The following is a 22,869-nucleotide window of genomic DNA, read 5'->3' as shown; positions in this document are numbered from 1 at the left end:
GCCCATGACTGGAGTACAATTGTACCAAGTATGTTAAAAAAAAAAAGGCAAAATAATACATAAATAACAAGATAGGACAAGTTTTTATTAACAAACAGTATGATAGTGGGGGAAAGGAAAACAGGAGAATTAAAGCTGTGTTTTACAGTCAGTGAAAAGATCATCTGTTAAGTCTGATTTACACAAAAAGTGTAATTCCATAAAGGAGAAATTGAAGTCATGCCAAGAAATCTTAAACCTCTTGATGCAGCTCACTTACTTGTCAAGCTAACTGCCTAAAAAACCCTTTGCTTTTTTCCATTTTAATGCTTTATTTCCTACTCCCATATATCCATCCACAAGTCACAACTCAAGTCTCTGAAGCTCTGAATACATACAGAGTGAGAAAAAAAAATCCCCGACAGTACATAATTAGTTAAAATGTAAGGAGAACATGTGCTAGAGGGACTTCTGACTGTATCAAGGACCGAGCTACGGAAAAAAACTTCTTCCTCCTCCATAATTTTGTTTTTAATTCATTAAGTCTCCTCCCTTTTCTCCTTCCCACAGGTATGCATGAACTACCTCCAGATGAATGAACAAGTCCAAAAGTTTTCATTTTGATTTGGTTGCGCAAGCTAAATGCGTTCAGAGTTGAAAGAACAAGAACTTGGAATGTATTTAAACACAGGTGAGACCCATATACTCTGCAGCTGTGAGATAAAGTACTTCCTTCCAGAATAACTCATACTGAACAGGTTCCTGCATCACATAGCAATTCTCACACAGAAGGACCATCAAGGACAGGGAGGGGATAACATGGGAAGTTACCTGGGAAGCAAAGACAAGAGAATAAGAGGCATCCACAAGGGAAGAAGGGAAAAAACTGTAGCAAGCCCATACAGCATTTTCTCTTCATACACTCCTTATCCCTGCCCTACCATGTGGTCCTACCTCTTTGCAGGAGCTCTGGAAAGCATGATCCATGACCTACCCATGGACTTGCAGATGCTGGATGTATACATACCAGCAGAAGAGGCCTAAGTGGTGGCTACCAGAAGCACAGGCTATTTCTAGGTATTGATCACCTTGCCAGATGTGGGCACAGGAAGCTGACACTCCTGCTTGCTGCCAAGGGGCCTGGGGAAGGCTGTCTCCAGCCACTGGCAGAGGGCCACTTACCCGCTGAGGCTTCCTTTCCTGACACTGCTGCCTGGCGCAGCCAGCAGCAGATGAGAAACAACTGCTCTGGGAAGCCCTCCTTTCCCACATGAAGCTTCCAAGACATTTCCTATGCCTTTCCCTCCTTTCCTCACACCTTCCCAGTTTTTTGATACCCTCACTTACTGGGGGGCAGTGGATGGAAAAGGAATATCCATACACATGTGACACTATGTTTCTTCAACCTGCTCTATCACACACACACAGTTCTTCCTTTCGTCTGCACTGTCACTAAATTTACAAAATATAACAGAAAAGGCATAAAGCCAGAAGTCTGAAAAGTGCTCTAACCACAGGTTATTTTATTACTAAGATGAATCCTATGACAGGTTATATGAAGACAGTCACAACACACATACCAAATTCTTAAGAAATTTTTACATTAATGCCATTTTAAAACTAAATGTCATAAAGCATTACAGGCGCTAAAAATAGTCAAAATCCAAATGATACACTGGTAAAGAAATTAACTCTTTTTTCTCTTGAATTTTAAGGTTTGCAAAAACATAATGATTTAAACTTTTTGTTGATTACTTGTGGGAAAGGAAGACTACTTCCTGCCTACTGTATTTCTAAGTAATGTTTGGTCTTTCACATCTGTTTTTTCCATTATAAGCTATTTCTGTATTTAATTAATCTTTCTAAAAATACGCTCACAAACAAATAATCTATGAAGAGATAACCTGCTTTTTTTTAAATATGTTATCAGAAAGAAGCAGATTCAAAAGAAATATTCTAGGGTGTTGATTAAAGACGTTACATCATATGCTATTATAAAGATTGACAAGATCTACTGTCACAGATGAATCAGATTCAGTTAAAAGGATTACACAAGTAAAGTTTTCTCTCCTTTGCAGCATTTAAAAGGAGTTAAACCATTTCGCTGCACTTACTTTCAAGAGTTTGTGTGCGCTACTTTTATTGAACAGACCACTCCCACTGAAAATACAACAGTTACATGCCTGGCTCTAATGACAAAGAAAGCCAAAGCATTTCAATTTCATTTTCCCGCATATACTCTTGGATCAAAATCCAAACTGCCTACCCTCCCAGGCTTAGTTAATGAAGATATAATCTGAGATAGGCTGACAAGGTGTTAAGTGATAGGGAACCACAATGGCACGAACAGGCAGTCTCCAATGACATGCTATTAACTCCAGTTACGGTTCATTTAATAGTAATTTACTTCATAGATCACTTCAAATTCACTTTAGATCTTCAAAAATTCTACTAGCATCAATTAATCCTCACAACACTCTTATGAAGAGCTGCCTGTAGTACAGATTGTGGAACAGGTCAAGGTCAGGTATTAAAGGTATGGTGAGCATATCAGCTGCTGCCAGTAAAATCAGACCCTGAACTCAAGACCTCTATGAAAGTGCTCTTAGAAGTGATGCAGTTACATTGTTTAAAAAAAAAAAATAAAAAAAAGGGGGGGGAAGTGGCTTAGAATTTTCCCAGTTCTCATTCCCAGTATAAGGAGATAGTGTCTAAATTGGATCCACTACAATTAAGTAATTATTTTTATTTTTTTGGTGTTTTATTAAGAAAGGTACTATTGCATTGTATCAATCATCCAGCACAACTTCACTGCAGCTGAGGTTTAGGAGAGTTTATATAAGTGAGATAGCACTTGTCATTCTAAGTGATAGACGTGACAGATGTATTTGCAATCATCTTTTAATGTCTGTGTCCAACACCATTTCCTCTATGCAAAATACATGCTGCACACTACAAACCATCTCTTACCTTCGTGCAAAAGAAAAGTGGGCTGAGGCACTGGGAGAGAAATTCCTAGGGCTATCTTGAGGGCTGTTTCCTGTTGGGGGGATACACAGACAAATAATTATAAAGCAGGAAGAATTACAAAATAAAAATCAAGATAAAGAAGAAAAAACTGAAATGCTAAAAAACATTCAGACATACTAATCCAAACACATCCAGGCATCTTAGAAACTGATTTCAGAATGTCTTCTCTCACAGTCTCTGAGAAAATAAACTCTGAATCTTATTTTACTGGCATTTCATTTATATTTGATTTTTAGTTACTGGATTTTTGTAATTCATATTTAGCTCTTTGAGAATTCTCAAATTTATTTGAGAATTGAAGCTTAAAAAAAACACAGTATATTAGCTTGAAAGAAACAAGGTTCTTTTACATCACACAAAACTTTTGAAAGATAGAAAAATCATAAGTGTGAGTCAGCCCTTACACAAAGTCTCTGCAACATTTCCATCTGAGCTTTATTGTGATTTTTTTCATAACTTGTTTCTTCTTAGCTCCAAAACAAGCAAACAAAACACACTGAATGATTCACCCCCCCCCCCCCTTTGTTCTGTTAGACCTAGGCATGGCCACACCACCACCGAGTGTGATGAGACAAAGCAACTGCACATTGCTGAACACGTTGTAACTTAAGGGTCTGTTACTTCTTCATATTGAAGCACCCGACCTCCTGCTGACCAGTACAAGCACAGAAAGAATACAGCTGCTGAGAGCTGCTCCTGCCACCTCTGCCCCTCAGCACCTACAACTAGAGGAGACACACATCTGAAAAAGAAATAAAGATGATCCCCGGGAAAAAACCAAAACAAAACATCAAAAGCTAAAAGGATTCAGTTTAAAGCAGCACTGACATAAAGCTAAAACTCAGTCTTTCCTTAAACAGAGAACAGACTGAAACAACAATACATCAGAAGAAATATATTTGTTGTAGCATTTTATAACATTAGGCAACAGATAAACAAAGCTCTTGTGTACCCAGTTAGAAACGTCATTTAATGTTTGAAAATTGCTAAGTACATGTGAAAATGCCAGTACAACAGAGTCCTTAACAGACTGTCAAGTGGCCTTGATTTCTGCTCAAATTTTTGAATTAGCACTGCATTTGTAATAGCAATGGCCTTAACAGATCCCATTGAGTCTACCCAAGAAAGCATAATCATGGAGCCATTAGGTAGAGAATGCAGAGAACACCACCCCACAACATTTTTTTTTACTAGAAGTAGATGCAAGATGCTTTTTGAGCTGTACTTAAATCACATCTTTGCAGCTGCTCTTCTTATGGCCCCAGGAGACAAGGATTCCAGTCTTGATGGCCAGTACCTCCAACTCCTTTTTGCCCGTTTATCATGGCTGAACTATGTTCTTCTGACATGCCCTCCTCCTCCTCCTCAAGACCCCAGCTTCTTCATTACCATTCAGCACTTCTGAGGGGCTCAAGAACGTTAAGATGGCTTGGGGAGGTGAAGGGGGGAGAGGCAGAGTGAATTTGAAACCATACATGTTCATCTTTATTTGGGGACCCACACAATTTATTCTTGCCCTCCATTAGCTGCAAACACCAAATTACTGAGAGCAACAGTTTGTTTAATTTAACAGCTAACTGGATTCCTTTTTTTCTGCTACCAGAGCTTATTTACAAAAGATAAACTAAAAAAAAAAAAAAAAAAGTAACACTGTGCATATAAAACATGGTCATAAACTTTAGCTACTGCACTATCAAAAAAACAGCGGTAACTTGGAGTGTGTCACAGACTTAGCTTGTCTTTTTTCCCCTCTTATCTACCTTAAACTCTGGTAAAAAGACAGGAATTAAGCTTAACATGGTGAGATGTAAGCAGCTTCTGACAGGAAATAGTTTGACAAACCAGCATATGGGGGTTTGTAAACGAACTCCTTTCCTCTGATAGCCATTTTAAAGTTATATATGGATGTATACACATATTTAACAGAAATCAAGGACATGATGAACTATCCTTCAGACAGAACATATGTGCAAACTTCACATACGAGCAAAATAACACGGTGGAAGAATGCAGTGATCTTACAGCTATTGCAGTGGTTTTGAGGAAACACAATGGTGCGAACTACCTGACTAGAATCAACACAGATCACTTCCTTACAGGCAAAACCTGAAGTAGTCAAAAGCCTTACTCCGGAAGAGCATCAGATTCTGTTATTAGGAAAATCAATTTGCAAGCACTATTCCAAACGAGCTTTTAAAATAATGGAACTGGTAAAGCCATACATATAATGCCTGGATACTAAATCCTGCGGGTTTATCTAGAAGTCTAAGAACTCTAGCCTGGGAACAGAGAAAGGAAATCCAAACAGCTAATGCTTTTATGGTTCTAAGGTATACTGTTTCAGAAAAGCAAGACAGGTTAGAAACAGAGTCCTAGACATGACCTTCATCCATCACAGCATCCATCTACCCATCTGCAAGTCAATACCTGGGAGACTTTCAAACAAAAACCAGAGCCAGTTAATTCTCTGCCCATATGTGCAGTGCTTGCTTATTAGTCAAATCCCACTGTTATTTGGGATCTGCTGGCTGTTGTATGTTTTAGTCCTAAGGTTATCTCTATGCTGCTGATAACTGTCAATGTTTCTGACCTGGTAAAGTAAATCTGACTGGTGGTCAGGCATTAGGTTAAGTAATGACCTCCAGCATCCTCTGGGAGACACAATGAACAGGCAATCAACATACCAAAACAATTCTCCACCTCATGACATCAGACCGGGTAGCTCATTTTGCAAACAGCTATTGTTAAGAAAACTGAAAGGAGACCATTTCCATTGTGACTGCTTTGTATGTAAGGTCAACAAGTCCTGTGCCTTTGCCACAGAGGTAAGATATTTTAAATCTTTCAAAAAGACATGTCACCATCACTGTGTACTGTTAACGTCTACTTACAAAGTAGTTTCAGATACAATGACTTTGTTAGTACTGAGGGAGTAACAGATTAATAATTGTTAATCCAAAATTCCTAATGGATCAAAGACAAATCCAGACTGATTAATTAAATCATTATTTGAAAGTCTTTTAAAATGAATCATAGTAAATCAGCACTACAATAATACAATGTAACAATGGGTCATATGTTCCGCTGTGTCAATTTAGTTTATGGTGAACCCATGCTGCTAAATGAACAATACACAAGGAACCATCCATCAACAGTTAGGTCTGACTTCCATGCAATAACAAATGCTGCCAGCCATCAGAACACACAGCTGGACAGCAGAATCACTTTGAATACTTCTATAGGTGCTTTGAACTGAGACCTACTCACAGGTGAGGAGCTCAAAACCTGGATTAATTATGCTTCACACCAGCAAATAACTTTGCCCAGTACAGCAAGGAAGGTTTGCACACTCCTTAAATCCATTTACTAGGATGCTCTGCATGATCTGACCACTACGGTATGTTTTAATTGGATTTAATTTAGAAGACAGTTTTATTTGCATGTAGCTTACCGCTTACAATTTCCTCTCCTGCCCTGAACTAGTAAAAAATGCTCTGAAATTGCTGTAAGAGTTTTATTTTACCCAAAAGCAAGACTTAAGTAACCCCTTATTTTAGCAAAACCATTTCTGTTATTCTACATGCGACGACAGTCAGAATAATTTAAATATTGTATTATTTTTCTTCCTGTAATTCTCTTTTTTCTTTTAAAAAACAATATTCAGAAGCCTTCTTTAATCTTTAGCTGTCAGCACTCCCATATTTCACCATGAGAGGTGAAATTAATTTCTAAGGCTTCATTCATTTAGAAAGCTAGTCCTCCTTTCCCCAAATTCCAGTCAACCCAGACTGTAGCTAAAGCATAGTGGCTGCATATGAGAGGGATCCTTCTTTGCTCCAAATACACTGTAATAGGCAAAAATAAGTACTGACTTATCTTGGACAAAACTTACAGGATTTTTAACTGGGATACTAACTCTAAATCTGATGCACATACACAATTGTCTCCAGTGTGATTCAAAGCCAAACAAAAATAAACGGTGAACAGCTTTCTTCATTACTACTCTTCAATATAGCTAGCTAAAGTATGTTTTTCAAACAAAATAATCTGCTGCAAGCAGCAAGCCCTAATGAAGTGAGATCAGAATATTAGCAGTTGGTACTCTAACAGTGTCTGCCTAGAAAGGTCTAGGCAGGCCTAAAACATCCTAGAAAAAGCCTTACAGATGTAGGTTAAGACTTCCTTGGTCTTAAATTTTGCTTTAGGCAATTGCATCATTCCGCCCCATTCATAAACTGAATCCAACCCAAAAGGTCATGCCATAATTGGTGAACATTTCTTCAGGAACACTCATGTTCTGGTATGTATGTCCAGCACATGTTTCTTTTCCTGTTCCATGAAGAAAATACCTCTGATTGATTCAAATGACAATACAGGCTTTTCAGTTGTCATGGTTTAGAACCAGCCACACAGCTCATTAACTCACACCCCCCGTCGCCCCGCCAACTCTCGGAGAGCTGGGAAGGAGAATCCAAAGAATGTAGCTACCACGGGTTGAGATAAGAACAGTTTAATAGCTAAGGTATAACACAAATCACTACTGCTACTACTACTATTACTAATAATGATAAAGGAAATAACAAGTGAAGAGAATACAACACCGCACCAGCCACCGACCCATAACTCATCCCACCCTGTCCAACCGAGCACCGACCGATTATATCCTGGGCATGACGTGCTGTATTATGGAACACCTCTTTGGCTAGCCTGGGTCAGGTGTCCTGTCTCTCCTTCCTCCCGGCCTCCCCTCCTCCCTGGCAGAGCATGAGCTCAGAAAAGGCCTTGGACAAACCAAACATTTGAGCAGTAACTAAAGACATAGGTGCTATCAGCAACCGTTCCCAGCCCGAAAGTCAAAACAGAGCACTGCACCAGCTACCAAGGAGAAAAAATGACTGCTACTGCTGAACCCAGGACATCAGTCTTCTTGTTGCTAAGGTAAGCAAATAGTCTTTCAGTATGACAAAAAATGTTCTCACATTCTATCCTACCAGCCTTTCTCCTTCATCATACCATCTGAACATGGATGACCATAAAAACATACAGTACTCCAGATGAAACCTATTTAGGATAGTGTATAGTGGCATGAAATCTTCCAAATTAAATTGAAAATTACTTCCTCCTTATACATCTTCAGTTTTGATTTCCAAGACTACAACTAGACTGATCCTTGCAAACATCATCTGATGAAAAAAAATGCAGTCAGGTCCTTCCCTGAATTCCTTACAATAGTTAAGTCCAATAGACATTTCTGTTACTGATCCTCCAGCACAAGACAATTCATGTTGCTACATAAATACATAGCTTTTTATTTCAGTCCTCAAGATCATTCAGTCACTTTGACACAGTTTCTGAATGCTGTTTCATACTTTATGTCTTCCAAATTTTCATCAGCTACAGTAATTTCATGCCAACGTCACTTATGAGAAGAATTACAAAGCTTGGCCACAAACCTAACACCTGAGGACTCTACTGATAACCTTCTGCTCCCTCTTTACAGTATTTCTCATTCTAGCACAACCCCTGTCCTCTTCCCTTTAAACAATTTCCTACTTAACTTGCAATTCTTGTTCTAGTACCTGTTGTCTTTGAGGCACCACATGAAACATTTATTAAAATACAGACAAGTAAGATTTACAGCATCACTCCTAACAGCTAAATCTTGTTCCTTCAGCAGATACAATTAAACAGCACCACATGTGACTATTAATCATTAGGGGTTGGCATGACCCACAGGAACAAGCTCCTGTGACTACTGAGGTGGGGACACCTGAATTCCCTGACCTGCCGAGATTATAATCATTCAATTTGCAGGCTGGGTGGCACAGAGGACCTTCCTAAACAACAGAAGCCAGTCAGCTGGAAAAGCCCATTAATGACCAGGGCACCAGATGTTGTCCAAGCTGATACTGCAATTCCTTGCTTCCCACAATTCTGAATGTACCCACAATTCATGCAAAAATTAAAAGGACCTTTCAGCAGGTTTTCAGCTCAGATACTAAAGGCAAAGGATGCTCAAACAACTAACTTAAGACACTCACTAAAAATGACAAAAGCTTGAACCCAAAGAAATAACATGGTATAGTTTAGTTTTCTATTTTCATTACAAAAGAAAGACTTTATGCAGTTAAAGCTAATATTATTGTTTGTCATCTTTGCGCTCTTTCCCATCTTTATGTGTAAGGCATACGTAAACTAAAATCTGAATTTAGACCAACACAAATTATCTCTCTGCAGGTCCTGCACAGAGAAAAAGGGCATTACATGTACTGTATTAGTAATTGAAGTATACAGCAGAGATATATTTACTGTATACATTGTCTTTCTCCTATCCCCATTTCAACCCTCAGTCTCGCATCTTATACTTATTTGTATGCTCCCAAGCCTTGGATTACTTATTGCTATAATAACTGTTCTCTAGCCCATAGGCCCTCACATCCACTGTTGCTTACAAATGAACCTACCCCTTCTTTGACAGATGTTACCTGCACACTATTTGTGCCCCCTAAAATATACTTCATCAGTGTGGTGCTGTCTCACTTGTCTCTCCTTCCCATCCTACCATATGAACGTGAGAATGACCAAGCTGATAAGGCTAACAATTAAAAAACTTTACATAAGTATTCAGTGTTTGTCCAGTTTAGTTTGCATCTGTACAGATTAACAACAGACACCTGTGTAGGAATGATCCTCTGTCACCTCCAGACCAAACAATGAAAACTAGGGAGGAGGGAGAAATTTGCCTGAGACCTCTGACTTTCTCATATAGGCAATTATCATCACTGTAAATTTAGGCCACTGGTCCTTCTCAAAGCATGTCTATTTAAACTACAGAACAGCCAGCATCTTCAGTGCAGACTGCATCTGGGAAAAAACAGGACTACAAAGAAAACGGGTATAAAATGAACCTCAAAAAACTACAGTTATGTTCCAGCTTTTCTATTAAAATAGAGCAGGACTCCTCACATCCAATGTTTTGTCTAACTAATCCAGATTGTTATGACCACTTAGCAGCAACCTGAGCTTCTGAGATCTGAAGTAATGACACACTGCTCCCAAGGGTGCAACCAGACCTCTAAATCATTGTCTGCAGATACCAAAGATGGAAATATTCTTGAGCAAAGCCACAGTTACTGGCATGAGTGCTAATGCAGGCTCTGACTAAGAGAGCTCCACCTTGAGATTCATAACATGCCTTCACGCATCTTGCTTCAATTGACATGGAAGATGAATTACCACTTTTCTGCCCTCAAGAGATGTGAAGTACTTAGGGGAAAAAAAAACAAGCAACAGGTAGCTTAAACTAGTGGTCCCAGTAAATCTCATTCAGGTATGAGATGCAAGCAAAGGTAACCAAGTACGTATTCTTTCTCCCAACAAGCAATGGATTAACACAGAAGGGCAGAGGCCAGTTGTAGATCCAAGGATATCCTCATGAAGGACGAAAATACTGACTTCAGATACCTCTGAGGCACTGAATCCAAAAACAATGCCAACAACCTTACTATGACTTACTCTCATACTAGCTATTATGTAATATTACACATAAAATCATAATCGGACTAGGCCCAGGATGACACTGAGGATTATCATGATGATAATTAATAGAAATTGATCCTGAGTGGATATTGAAGAGTCTGACAATCTTGATTCTCCTTAGCTTGAAGAGCCTGTAAGAAAGGGATAAGAACCTACCAGCTCTGGTAAGATGGCCAAAGTACCCTGACGTTAGGGAGTACGGTGTGGGATACAGGAACCTAAGAGAAACAGTTCTGGCAGAAAAGCTTTAATAGTATGAAAACAGAAGACAAAATGCTTCTAAAAAGGCATGAGCAACCAGGGTCATGCATAATTTATCCATCTATCTATTGGAATTACTCAGACCACAGCAGGTTATGTCCTTCATTTTCCACTTCATGCAATCAGGAAGATGCCCCAGAAGAAACCTCTTCTGATTCACAAAAGCATGTTAGCCTTTAAGTTATTTAAAATATAAATTTAAAAAAAAATATTTTTTGCCTGCCAAACTCCAGGCAGTATCTAATTGATCACTAGACAAAACAGAAAGCCTGTTAAGGGTGACTCTGAACATGCTTTAACTTTAAATTGCCTCTTCAGAGGACTAGTCCAGACAAACTGATCACCTGAGCTAGGAGCCAATGCTTGCGTGAATATTTACTGTAATTAATTATACTTAAAGGCAAGCTACTACTAAGAGAAACAGCCACACACATGGGAATTTTCATCACATATATGAGATTTCCTAGTGCTACTGAAATGTTTGGCACACATACCTTGGGAGAATGTATCGGCATTAAGGGAACCTACTGTACCCTCGGTAACTGGAGAAGCTACCGAATTTCCACAATAGGTTTTTGAATACACAGTGCATACTGCTGAGTTTATGGGAAAGAACAGCTTACACTTAACCTCTTATAGTATCACTTTTCCATCTCCAGAGCTACTAGGTAACAGCTGTGAAATCAGCAATATTATTCCCATTTTATGGTCTGAGAAAGACACAAAAAAGTCACTTAACTTGCTAGAAGTATGAGTCCACTGCCAGACATGAACTCTTTGGCATTTACCAAATAAACAATTTATATTCAGGTCGCAGGTAACATGTGCTGGTCACTCCATATTCTAAAGCCTTCTAGGCATTGTGTGTCTAAGCTATGACTTTCCAAATAGGTGGTGTAGCCACTCATTGCAGCAGACGCACTAGCTCTCATAGCAAGCATTGCCTATTGCTTTCATTAGTCAGAACAGCACAACTAAAGCCTCTTTCTATGGTGACCACAGATTCCCTGTGCCAAACCACAGTTCCTGCATTTGGGGGACCCAGAGACAGATCCCAAACACTACTATATTTAATTCTCAGTTTTAAAATAGTCTGCACCATATTTTTCTTTGTTCGTTTGTTTTAAATGCTGTGCTGCCTTGAACTCCACATATCTCCATGTTGCCTGGATTTCTGATTGTGACAGCCTGTTGCTCAAGAGTGAAAATCACCACTATATTTTCTCTAATACTATTGCTTCTACAACAAAACTGGAGATGCCTTAATAAATTTGCCCTCCACTTCAAAAATTCAACTTCAGCTCTGCACCTTTTCTTTTAGCATCCATCTGACAGAAGTTCTCCAAAGTATTCAGTGCCATTGCCTACAAAAGTACTGGTGTATGGCTTTCACTTTGGTGTGCAGCTACAAGCCAATGTCCCAAAACCCAAAAAGACACAGTAAGTGTTTGAGAAAATGGGGTTTGATAGGCTAAATATGTTCCTTTTAAAAATTAAGACAATCATTATCAATAAAATATTTATGGACTTTCACTCAATCTTTAAGTGCTTCAGATGTTTCAGAAGCAAAACATAATTATCATCAATTTATTGCCATATAAAGTGAAGCACACAAATTTCCATCAGTGTGCCTAACACCACAAACCCTAGGCAGCAAAAGCACTAGGAGCAGTATGCAATTCCCTACTCACCAACTCCATTACCTTTACCATGTGTGCAAGCTACTCTACATCCTTGTCACACTGAACTAGGGCCAGAAAGGGAAGGCAAGGGGAAAGGGAGAGAAAATGCATCATAATGTCAGAATGCAAGATACGGAAATAAAAAATTGCTACATGATCCATGTTAGGTATTTCTGGACTGCTTCTCACTATAGCATAGGATTTATGGATCTAAACAAAACAGATGCTTGGATGAAACGATACACAACTTTTTGTTCTTACAAACAGTGGAAAGAAGAGTAGTGGGATAGAGAATTTGTCTTTTTTTCCTTTCCTTATATAAAGATTTTAAGAACTTAATAATAGCAGTAGGACCACAGATACAAAAATCACCTGTATGAGCTGAGAGTGGTGAGTGAGGTCGAGGCAGAGCTGTAGACTGGCCATTGCCCATCAAACTCTTCCTGTTGCTTGTTCTACAGCTATGAACAAAAAAAGATAGGAAAGAAGACATTAGCATCAGAAATACGACATGTACCGCATATGAACATTTTAAGATTCTGCTTCTTTGTTCCTTCATTTCCCAGTCTCCTATTAAAAATCAGAGCTACTATTGTTTTTGTAAGCATGTCCAGGAAGTCTATGATCACACTGGATAACAGCAAAGACAGCAGCTTCCAGACAAAATGCACCATGGATATTTTTCAGGCTTCCACATTTGCTGCTCCGTGCAGAGAACAGCATTCTCCCGCAGTAATCTACAAATGTTCTCCTTCCATGACTTCAGCTAGTTTATCTGCCATACACTTTTTGCAATACATAAAAACATAAGCATAATGTGAAAAAACAGTCTCAAGTTTAGGATCACCATTCAATGATTAAGCCTATTTCTGTTGCATGACCTGTAGTGCTCCAAATCACATGCCACAAAGAGCAATGAATTATCAATCTGAGAATGATACAATAATTATAAATCTAATTATTGAGATAAATTTCACATCTGTGCCTTCTGTCAATGGAACAGATGATGCCTAAGAAGATGAATGCATTTTTTTACTCATACATTTTTCATCTGCGAAGAAATTTTCCATATCAGAAGATCTTTAGGTGAGATAAATAGTAAATTAACACATCTATTAAACATGGGAAAGGAGATATTTTTCTTAAATACACCATACAGTTCTTACATATGTGTTGACAAAAGTGTTTTTTTTTCCTGCTTCTACTACAGTCTCACAAACACAAACCCTCACACTGCAAACATTTGTGCGTGAGGAAAACAGTACCCTGAAGTCAGAGACTGTAACTGCATATGAACTTGTGCGCACATGCTAATGTTTACAGTACTGCAATCAGAATTTTTCTGTAAAGGTTTAAAAAAAAGCTCAAAACCACTAAAAGCAGGAAATTCATACACAAACACCTTTTTTTAACACAGCAGGTTCAAACAGGAGCAGATTCAGATCATATTTGTAGATGTCTCCAAAGATGAATTTTGTAACATGATCTCTAAGCAACAGCCAGAAAGCAGTACTGATTAGTCTTGATTCTGTGTAAGCTGAATACAATGCAAAAGAAAAGATAGCTATTTAAGCTATAAAACACTAAATAAAATATTCAAAAGTAATGTGAAGTAATACTGAAAACAAGGAAAATAAAAGCCAGAGGAAATGCTGAGTATGAAAACAGTATAGAAGATATCTGCAATATGCAAAGAGTCAAACACTGAGATCAGTCTCCCCTTGAAAAATGTTTTGTGAAGAAGCAAGGGTGTCATTCCCACTTGTTTAATGGATTAATGCAAAGTTCATCTGCATGAACTGCACCATTAATTGCCATATCTATTATTATGATCAATTACATAATATACTCATGAGTATATAAATCATTACTGCAAATCTATGTCCAAAAAGCAAGCTTGAAATGACTGCAGAATTCCCATTCAGAGCACTGGAAAACTCAAAAGACATACACTGCAATTTCTAAGCTGAACAAAGGAGAATTTTGTAAATGTAAAATTACATACATGTGGTTTTTTTAAATCCTTCTAGATTAAGCACAGCTATCTATGTTTACTTTTAACATACGCAGCACTTAATCAACTTTTTAAATGATGGAACTTGTACAAATATTCTGTATTTTGTCAGACAAGATTTCAAAGTTGTATTTCTTTTCCCCACCTCTAAATTTTGTCCACCCGAAGTACCCAATTCTTTGTTTTGGCTTTCATGCAACGTCACTGTAGTTTTCACAACTTTTCTTGTATCATACCATGACAAGCCTCACTTGATACACTTGTTTTTAAAAGTCTGAATAACTTGTCCTTTGCAATTTCCCAATCTAAAACTGAACCCAATAGAAACATTTGTTATTCACTGAACATTTGTTAAACGACATACATATTGCATCTATCCACAGAAATGTGATATCATTACAGCATCTATGGTGCAGGCATATATCCCCTGGGTATGTTCTCAGCAAAGCAAACATTGCTTTCAACAAATTTAGGCACCCTATTTTGCTATGAAGATGATTCAAGATACAAGTTTATCAGTATCATTTGCCCATATCTGTAGAAATTGATAATTTTATCACTTTTGCCAGAACTTCCTATGTAAAATAAATGACTGCCTTGTATTAACTTTTACATTAAAATTCGAACTTGGCATTCTTCAGCTGAAGTTAATGCAACACCTTTCACAAATCACTATCAAAGATACCTAATTCGAGTTATCTCAGTTTTTTGGGGTGCTATTTTTGAGAATTATTTCTGGGAAGCACAATGAATTGCCTTCAATAAAAAAAGCTTATGTAATGAGAAAACTTTCTCCAACCACCATCTCAAAAAAATCTTTGCTATTTGCTCAGACAAGGCTACAGCTGTATAAAGAACTTCTCTTTCATCACACCTAAATGAAATGTTTTATTCAGAAATAGAAAATAAAAAATATTAAGTTTCCTCTGTTTGTCTCACCAATAAGGTAAGATCCAAATCACTGCATAAAAGGACAAATCCACCCTAGAGCACCTGCTGTAGCTTTGTTTTCTCAGTTCTGTCCCACAAGGATTTTGAATCAATCTTATCCCTCCTGCATGATCTGTGAAATACAACTCCTTCCCCAGAATAATGCTGTTGTAAGAGGCCTTTTTGTGGGTGGAAAAAAGAAAACAACCCAACTCTTGAGGGAACCTTGAAAGACGATCTAAACTGCTAGAACCCCACAAATGGGTTTGAACTAAGGGAAGTACCAAAGCATTACTTACTGAATTGTATTCAGCCTTAAAACAGCAATCTTCTGTATACAAACGAATCTCAGACCTTAAAGCCATTCTGCAAACAAAATCACTCTGAACACATTAAGTAACTTTCCCCTTCTATTGTCTTCATAAAACTATTCTTTTCCCATTCAAATCTGACAAGATAAACCAACTGATAAGAGGCAGCCCTGAAAGAAAGCCTCTTTGTCTGCAGGAAAGTTATAGTAGTGCTGTCTACAGGGGCTGTTAACTTAGGGAAACATAAACCTCGGTAAACCACAGAATGTTACACTCTCAAAATGTCTCAGATTTCACGTTGTGATCCAGCTGCATGGCACAAAGGAGAGACTAGCAAGACAGGCAGAAGATACAACACAGAGTTTACACCACTGAAAAAAACAAGGGGGAAAGAAACACATCCTTTTTCCCACGGAGAAGAGAGTACGGCAGAACAAAGGCGGGGGGTGGGGGTGGGAAGACTTCGGGGTGCATACAAAACTTAAGCAGAATAGAAAGTTTACAATTTTTTGCCCTTTGTTATCTCTGTTCCAGGAAGATCCTTCCCAGATGTGAGTCTGTTTCCCACAAAGCGGCAGTCCTAGGTGACTACCTATCTGGAAGCAGTTGGCATTCTACCGTATCAGCAGTGCCCTGAACTACTGGCACTATTCCTTATCTTGGAATCCAATTCATAATTTCCTATTTGGTTTCCAAATCACGCATTGACAAATTCTGACTTGCCTCCTGCTCTCTGCTTATGCTCCTATATGCTCACGCCTCTTCTCCCTATCCTGACTTCTCACCATGTCTCACTGCTAGGGAATTCCTCCTTTATGCCAGCTGCAGTATCAGGCCCGACACTTCTCACGAGAAGTATCATGATAAAACAAGTACAGTATATCAAAAGTGCTTTGAGTTCAAGCTTGTCAATCACAAAGCAAATGTGAACTACAGTTGCTGAAAAATGAAATCCAGTTGCATAAAACTTTATTACCTTGCTCCTTAAACAGCCTCAATTTATCCCATATCAGGAAAAAGCTGTCTGGGCAAAGATATGGCAACAGCTAGATGGAACCCAGAAAAACACAAGAGACAAATACTAGCATGGCCTTTAACATAGAGCTGCACTCCACAAGCACTTGGAGACATTAAATACAACAAGAAGTCAAAGCAGAAATCCATTTCTAGGACAGCCAGTATTTAATCCAGAGCTGAAATACCAAATGCAGATTTTCTGATAATCAAGAAACAGCAAAAGGCATGCACTGAATTTGAAGTTTCTTCCTCAGAACAATGACTCATCTGCAAGCAAATTACCAGCAGTATAATTAGGTTGGGTTATTTTGGGGGGTGGGAGTTCTTTTGTTTGCTGGAGTTTTTTGGTTTCGTTAGGTTTTTTTTTGGGGGGGTGATTTTTGTGGGTTTTTTGTTTTGGTTGTTGGGTTTTTTTGGGTGGGAATTACCAAAAATGTAGGAAAGAAGGCTGTATGGGCAGAGATTATCGCCATACTTTTCATGGGAATTTGGCATCTGCTCTAATCGTTTATAATGATTTCCTCTCAACATCCTCAATTATTAATATTTACACTTGTAATGAAGATTGATTTGGACTGTAATTTATGACAGTTCACCACCTATCATAGGCTATGCTGAGTACAGCACTACTCTGCAACACAGCTTCTTAATTTTGCAATCAGTGTAATATAGTGGTTTATCAGAAGGTGTAGATTAAAAGGGCACTCTGTTTTGAAGAAAAGTTGCAAACAAAATGTTTTATTTACCAATATACAGGGAGAGAAATTAAGATATTGTCATGCATAGAATACAAAGCCTGACCATCTATACACAAAAAAGATTAATAATGCAAGACCAGCACTCCCACAGAGGCTCTAGGGATAGAAAAGGTGGCTATAATTTCTCTGGTGTTAAATTTGCATAACTGAAAACTGCCTCAGGAGGAATATCCTGTCCCTAGCAAGACTTGAGATATTGCCATTTTATTCATACAGGAAAGTTAAACTTAAGTTATATTTATATTACATTTAACTTCTTATGAAGCTAGCTAACCTATGGCTTCATAGGTTATCTCCATGAATAGCAACACTGAGGAGTCAACTGTGCATGCAGCACTGACTTCAAAAAAATTAAAACATTTAAAGTGAGGAATTTTGCTTGTTTTGTGATTTTTGTTTTTAAAGAAGTCTTTTGCATACTCAGTTTGCTGAGCATTTCCAAGCTCACCAGAATTTAGCCAGGTTCTGTGGGACATTAACTTGAATGCAAGAAACAGCTGCCAGCAAGAGATGATGTACACCAATAGTACAGCAGCCTGCTTGTCAAAAGGCATCTTTAAACTTGTATTTGATGAAGCATCTGATCTATGAAGTCAAAGTAACACATGGCCTGCAGTTAATGGTAGTTTCATACTTAGATCATCTTAGAAAAGAAAATGAATCAACCAAGAGTGTTCCTCTCTGAATACTGTGGAACTAGGGTTACATGAACAAAATCCACAGGCTCCACCCAGTGCTATTTCTTGCTGCCCTGTTCCACCCTACAGCTAAGAGAGACTGCAGAGTAAGGAAGCAAAGATTTGCAATTTTGATAGGTATTTCCTGTATTGCACTATGTATATGCTCAAGGTGCTACAACCATTGAGAGAAATGAATAAACCATTTGAATAGAAGTAAAATATACCATCAGTAACACCTAGAATTTTCTCTTTGTTCTTTTAATGGCTTTTAATGTTTCATGCTGACACTCATTTACTATCACCTAACATTATTTTCTGGTATATATTTACTTGACTACGTATCTGCATATAAACTTTCTAAATTTTGTACATGAATATAGATATGTATATAAACATACACATATACATATTTACATACAGAAGTATACCTAAGATTTATATAAAGACACATATATATAGTCCTGTATTTAAAGCATTATATATGCAGCTGAACATTCTACTAGTTACATATCCTACTCTTTGTGAGGAATTATTCCATACCAGTCTTTAATAAGCTGGGGGAAAAAGGGTCTTAGAATTTAAATTTTAACCACTGTAATGTAGGGATTCAGCTTTTACTCCTTTGTACTTGCAGTTTAGTCAACTTAAATGAGGCCAGTCTTAGTCTGAAGAAATGAAAGTGCTGTCAAAACAGAGTGAACACGGCACTCTAAGATGAAGTATGCAGCTGAGAGTTCGGCAGAATTTGCCATGAATTTTGTAAGACTACTGTCCTGGGTTAAGCAGTAGCAGCCATTTTTCTCCTTCTTAGTAGCTGGTGGAGTGCTGTGGTTTTGACTTTCAGCCTGAGAACGGCACTGATAACACCATATTTTTACTTGTTGCTAGGTAATGTTTAATCCAACCAAGGACTTTCTCAAACTCATGCTTTGCCAGGGAAGATGAGAAGCTGAGAGGGAGCAGAAACAGGACACCTGACCCAAACTAACCAAAAGGGCATTCCATACCACAGCACATCATGCCCAGTGTACAAACTGGGGGCAGTTACCCAGAAGGGCTAGATCACTGCTCAGGTTGGGCTGGGTATCAGTTGGCAGATGGTGGGCAGTTGTATTCCCTTCCCTTGTTATTTCCCTTATTATTATGGCTGGTGGTAGCAGCAGTGATTCTGTGTTATACCTTAGTTACTGGACTGCTCTTATCTCAACCCATGGGGGTCACATTCCTTCAACTGTCATTTCCATCCCTCTGGGAGTGGGGAGGGAGAGTGAGCAAGCGGCTGCATGGTTCCCAGTTATCGGCTGGGCTTGAAACACAACAACTACCTTCACCATTTCAGCTACTGGCCGGGTATGCACGGAAAGGGTGCTCTCTAGGTATTCATGTATTCATGCACTTGCCTTCAACACCTTCACCCCTGCCATTACTAATACAGACCAGCATGCCACCAGAACCTCATCTTTCCTCAACCATATAAAAGAGGAGACTTCAATCTTTTTCTTCATTGGAAAAAAAAAAAAAAAAGTAGAGAAAAGTAAAACTTAAAATGCAGCCCACTAGACACATGATCAACCTTTGTATGGCCGGCCTGAAGAGTTCAATCGCATGTGAGACAGCATCACTGCAAAAAAGGCTGCCAGGAAAAAAAATATATATAATCACAGATGCAAAAATATCTGCCAAATCTCTGCTGTTCGCATCTGAGGAAGAATGTCACAAGGACAAATATTTTATGCTATAGAAGGCCTCTCAATTTCCATTCCTCTAGTATATTACCAAACAAATAAACAGATCCTTCATTAAGCTTTCCCAACTGCATGTGCTAGACATGTGTTAAGTGCATTCAGCTCCAGGGACTGCTCTCACTTTCACTCTAAGCAATTATGATCCATAATTTTTAATCTCATACAGGAGAAAACCAGTAGATGAAGAAATTCTACAGAACTAAAATGGTTTATCTCTATCTGTTCCATTCCTTCCTAAAACAACTGATTAGGTTTAAACTTCTTATAGAGATAATTATATCATGCAAAAAAAGAGTATTAAGGTAACTACCAACTTCACAGTTGTACAATATTTACAGAATAGCTGCATACAAAACAAAGTCTGTAATACATACAAAGTGGGCAGGCAGTGGAGAGTAGGCATTATAAGCCAGACCACGGCACAATTCTGCTTCATTATCCACAAAACGCACTTTCTACATGTATCAGACAACCTATTTAGAAGACAGTGATGGGATCATTTAAATCCCACTGCTTCTTGAACTTATTTTTTATTTTATTTGCCTTTTGGAAAGGGACATAAACCAAGTTATTAGTTGAACAGCATGTTTGCTATCATACTGAGATATTCAACTAAATTTCTTGATGCACAAATATTACTCTTTCAAAATACAAAGGTAAGTAGGAAGATAGTACCAGAAGCAGAGGAAAAAAAAACACAAGGCTGGCCTAAATCATTGCTATATATCAGCATCTTTATTCTATGTAACTGATGAGAGTGAAGGAAAAAAAAAAAAAAAAAAAACCCACCTTATTGGGAAAAAATAATCAGGAGCCCTAGTGATATGTTTGTAATATTTAACAAATGCAATCTTAAAAAAAAAAGGAAAGTATTATATGTCACACTGTGAAAATCAAGACATCAATCATGTGAAGATATCAACCAAATGAAGCAGTGCTTTGATTTGCATAGTAGATAATCCTGCATTAACCATCTGCATTAAACAGGAAATACCCTGTTTACCAGAGCAAATGCCTATCAAGGCTGCAGCACAGACAGAAGGTTTAAAACACGTTTCACTGTGCTCTTGGCCATCTTCAGCAGTTTCACATTAACCCAGATCATTCCAGATTTTGACTCTACACTACAAGCTCCTGGTGCCTCTTTTGGGGTAAGAGGATACAGCCAGACATTTCTTATCATGTTGTGGTGGCCAGGAAGGGGCAGGATGTTTCTCACTTTGACCGCTTGCTCATTGCCGACAGCTTGGGTGAAACTGAGGGAGTGTGGGGAGCCAAGAGAGGTGACTTGGGGTTTCTCGATGCTGCTGTTCCCTCCACAGCCTCCACTCACCTCCACGTGGACTGCTCTCTGCCAGGCTGCAGCATAGACACTGTCACAGGTGGTGCTTGCTGCTGGCTCTCTCCCCTGTTTGGGAGCTAGGCTGGTGCCCTGTGGCTGCTGCTGCTGCTGCTCACAATACCAAGAAATCAGACTCAGGTGAGGAGGTAGCTCAGGGATCTCCTCCTCACCTTTCCATTCCCAGCTGAAGTTAAAAGTATAGAGCTAGAGCCTTTTCCACACTTACACTGACCTGAACAGTTCATCACTGGCAATTTTTAACCAGGCTGGCCCTTCAAAGAAAAAAGCCCTCAACAAAACCAACAAACAAACGGGACCTGTTCCAGATTTACTTCCTTTAAAGAACATCCATCCAAACTTGAGGACTAACCACAGCCAACTCCCCAGGCCATTTCAGTACTGAGAGGGAGCCAAGTACATGCCCTGAGGTTTCTGCCACTCCAGTTGAAACTGAGGCCAGCATAGTTCAAAATTAAGATAAAACATGGGAGGTGTCTCCAAACTACAGATGGAAGACCTGTTTATCCAGATACCTACCACAGTGAAACCCTGTCCACCTCCTCCCCAGCTTTCTCATTCTGTTTTCCACAGACCTATCAACTTTTGGCTTACTTTGCTTTTTCCTTGCTGGTGGTTGTTCTTAACAATCACAGTTCTGAGCACCACCGTGCACAGCTCACCGTACTGTCACAGAAGTAGTGGAGTAGAATAAGCCAAACAGACCCCTTGTAGCATTGAAAGCATTCCTCACACAGCACAGAGAGTAGCTTTAAGGAGTGCCTCTCTTGGACAAAACAGCATGCACAGGACACCCCTCAGAGTCAACAGGGTTCCATTTGGGGGAAGAAAAGAAGAAATTATTTAGTCTGCTTTGCTCCTTACTGCAGAAGTTGTGCTTTATCTTCCTTTCAACCTCCTCAGTATCTTTCTACCTGTCAAAATAATTTATGTTGTCACAGCTACTTTCACATAAAAAGAATCAAAAGCTTATCAAAACAAAACTCTACACAGTACCCTTTATCACATGAAAAATCATCTGCTTTGCACCACACTCCAGAGACTCCCCATGAGAAAAGACATTAAAAGAAAAGCTCCTACAAATATTTTTCCTACACATACACACACCCTGTTTCCTAACAATAATGAAGTACAGCTAAATTAATCATATCCTAAAACTCAACAGTAGGAAATTGGAACCTGTCTGAAGTAGAGAGATTTTACATGGTTTCACTTTCAAACCCAGTGGCTCTCCTCCGGTTTAACCCCTAAAATGATTTATATCTAACTTTCTCCTATAATTAAATAGTAACAACTTATTTTTACTCAAAAGAGTAGAGAGTCCAGACAGGACTGCTTCTTTCCTCCCTTGCTAAATTTGGTGGCTCTCAACTCCTCAGAGCAATGAGGGGGCACATGATGATTACATTTGTGGCCTTTAAACACTTAGCAAATACTACCAAGGACTCACAGGATGCACAGGTAAGACAATGCCAGAGCAAAGCAGCTGGCTGAAGAAAAACTACATTCCCAGAAGAAACCTAAGACACAAAAGAGTTTGATTTTGTTTGTTTGTTTTTAATT

General features: G+C 38.7%; 1 protein-coding gene across 1 annotated transcript in view; it reads right to left on the bottom strand.

The window, feature by feature from the left end:
- MAST4 (microtubule associated serine/threonine kinase family member 4) overlaps positions 1-22,869 on the bottom strand; it is a 113,793-nt gene that overhangs the window by 67,637 nt on the left and 23,287 nt on the right. Inside the window, exons 2-3 of the mRNA XM_031051512.2 lie at positions 12,864-12,952; positions 2,950-3,019 (exon numbers count right to left, since the gene is read on the bottom strand). Of these exons, the coding sequence (XP_030907372.2) occupies positions 2,950-3,019; positions 12,864-12,952 (159 nt within the window). The remainder of the gene's footprint in view (positions 1-2,949; positions 3,020-12,863; positions 12,953-22,869) is intronic.

Source organism: Melopsittacus undulatus, chromosome Z (genome assembly GCF_012275295.1).
Source record: "Melopsittacus undulatus isolate bMelUnd1 chromosome Z, bMelUnd1.mat.Z, whole genome shotgun sequence".
NCBI classification, from domain to species: Eukaryota; Metazoa; Chordata; class Aves; order Psittaciformes; family Psittaculidae; genus Melopsittacus; species Melopsittacus undulatus.
Note: the sequence above shows the minus strand (reverse complement) of the source record. Positions and strands in the feature narration are given on the sequence as shown.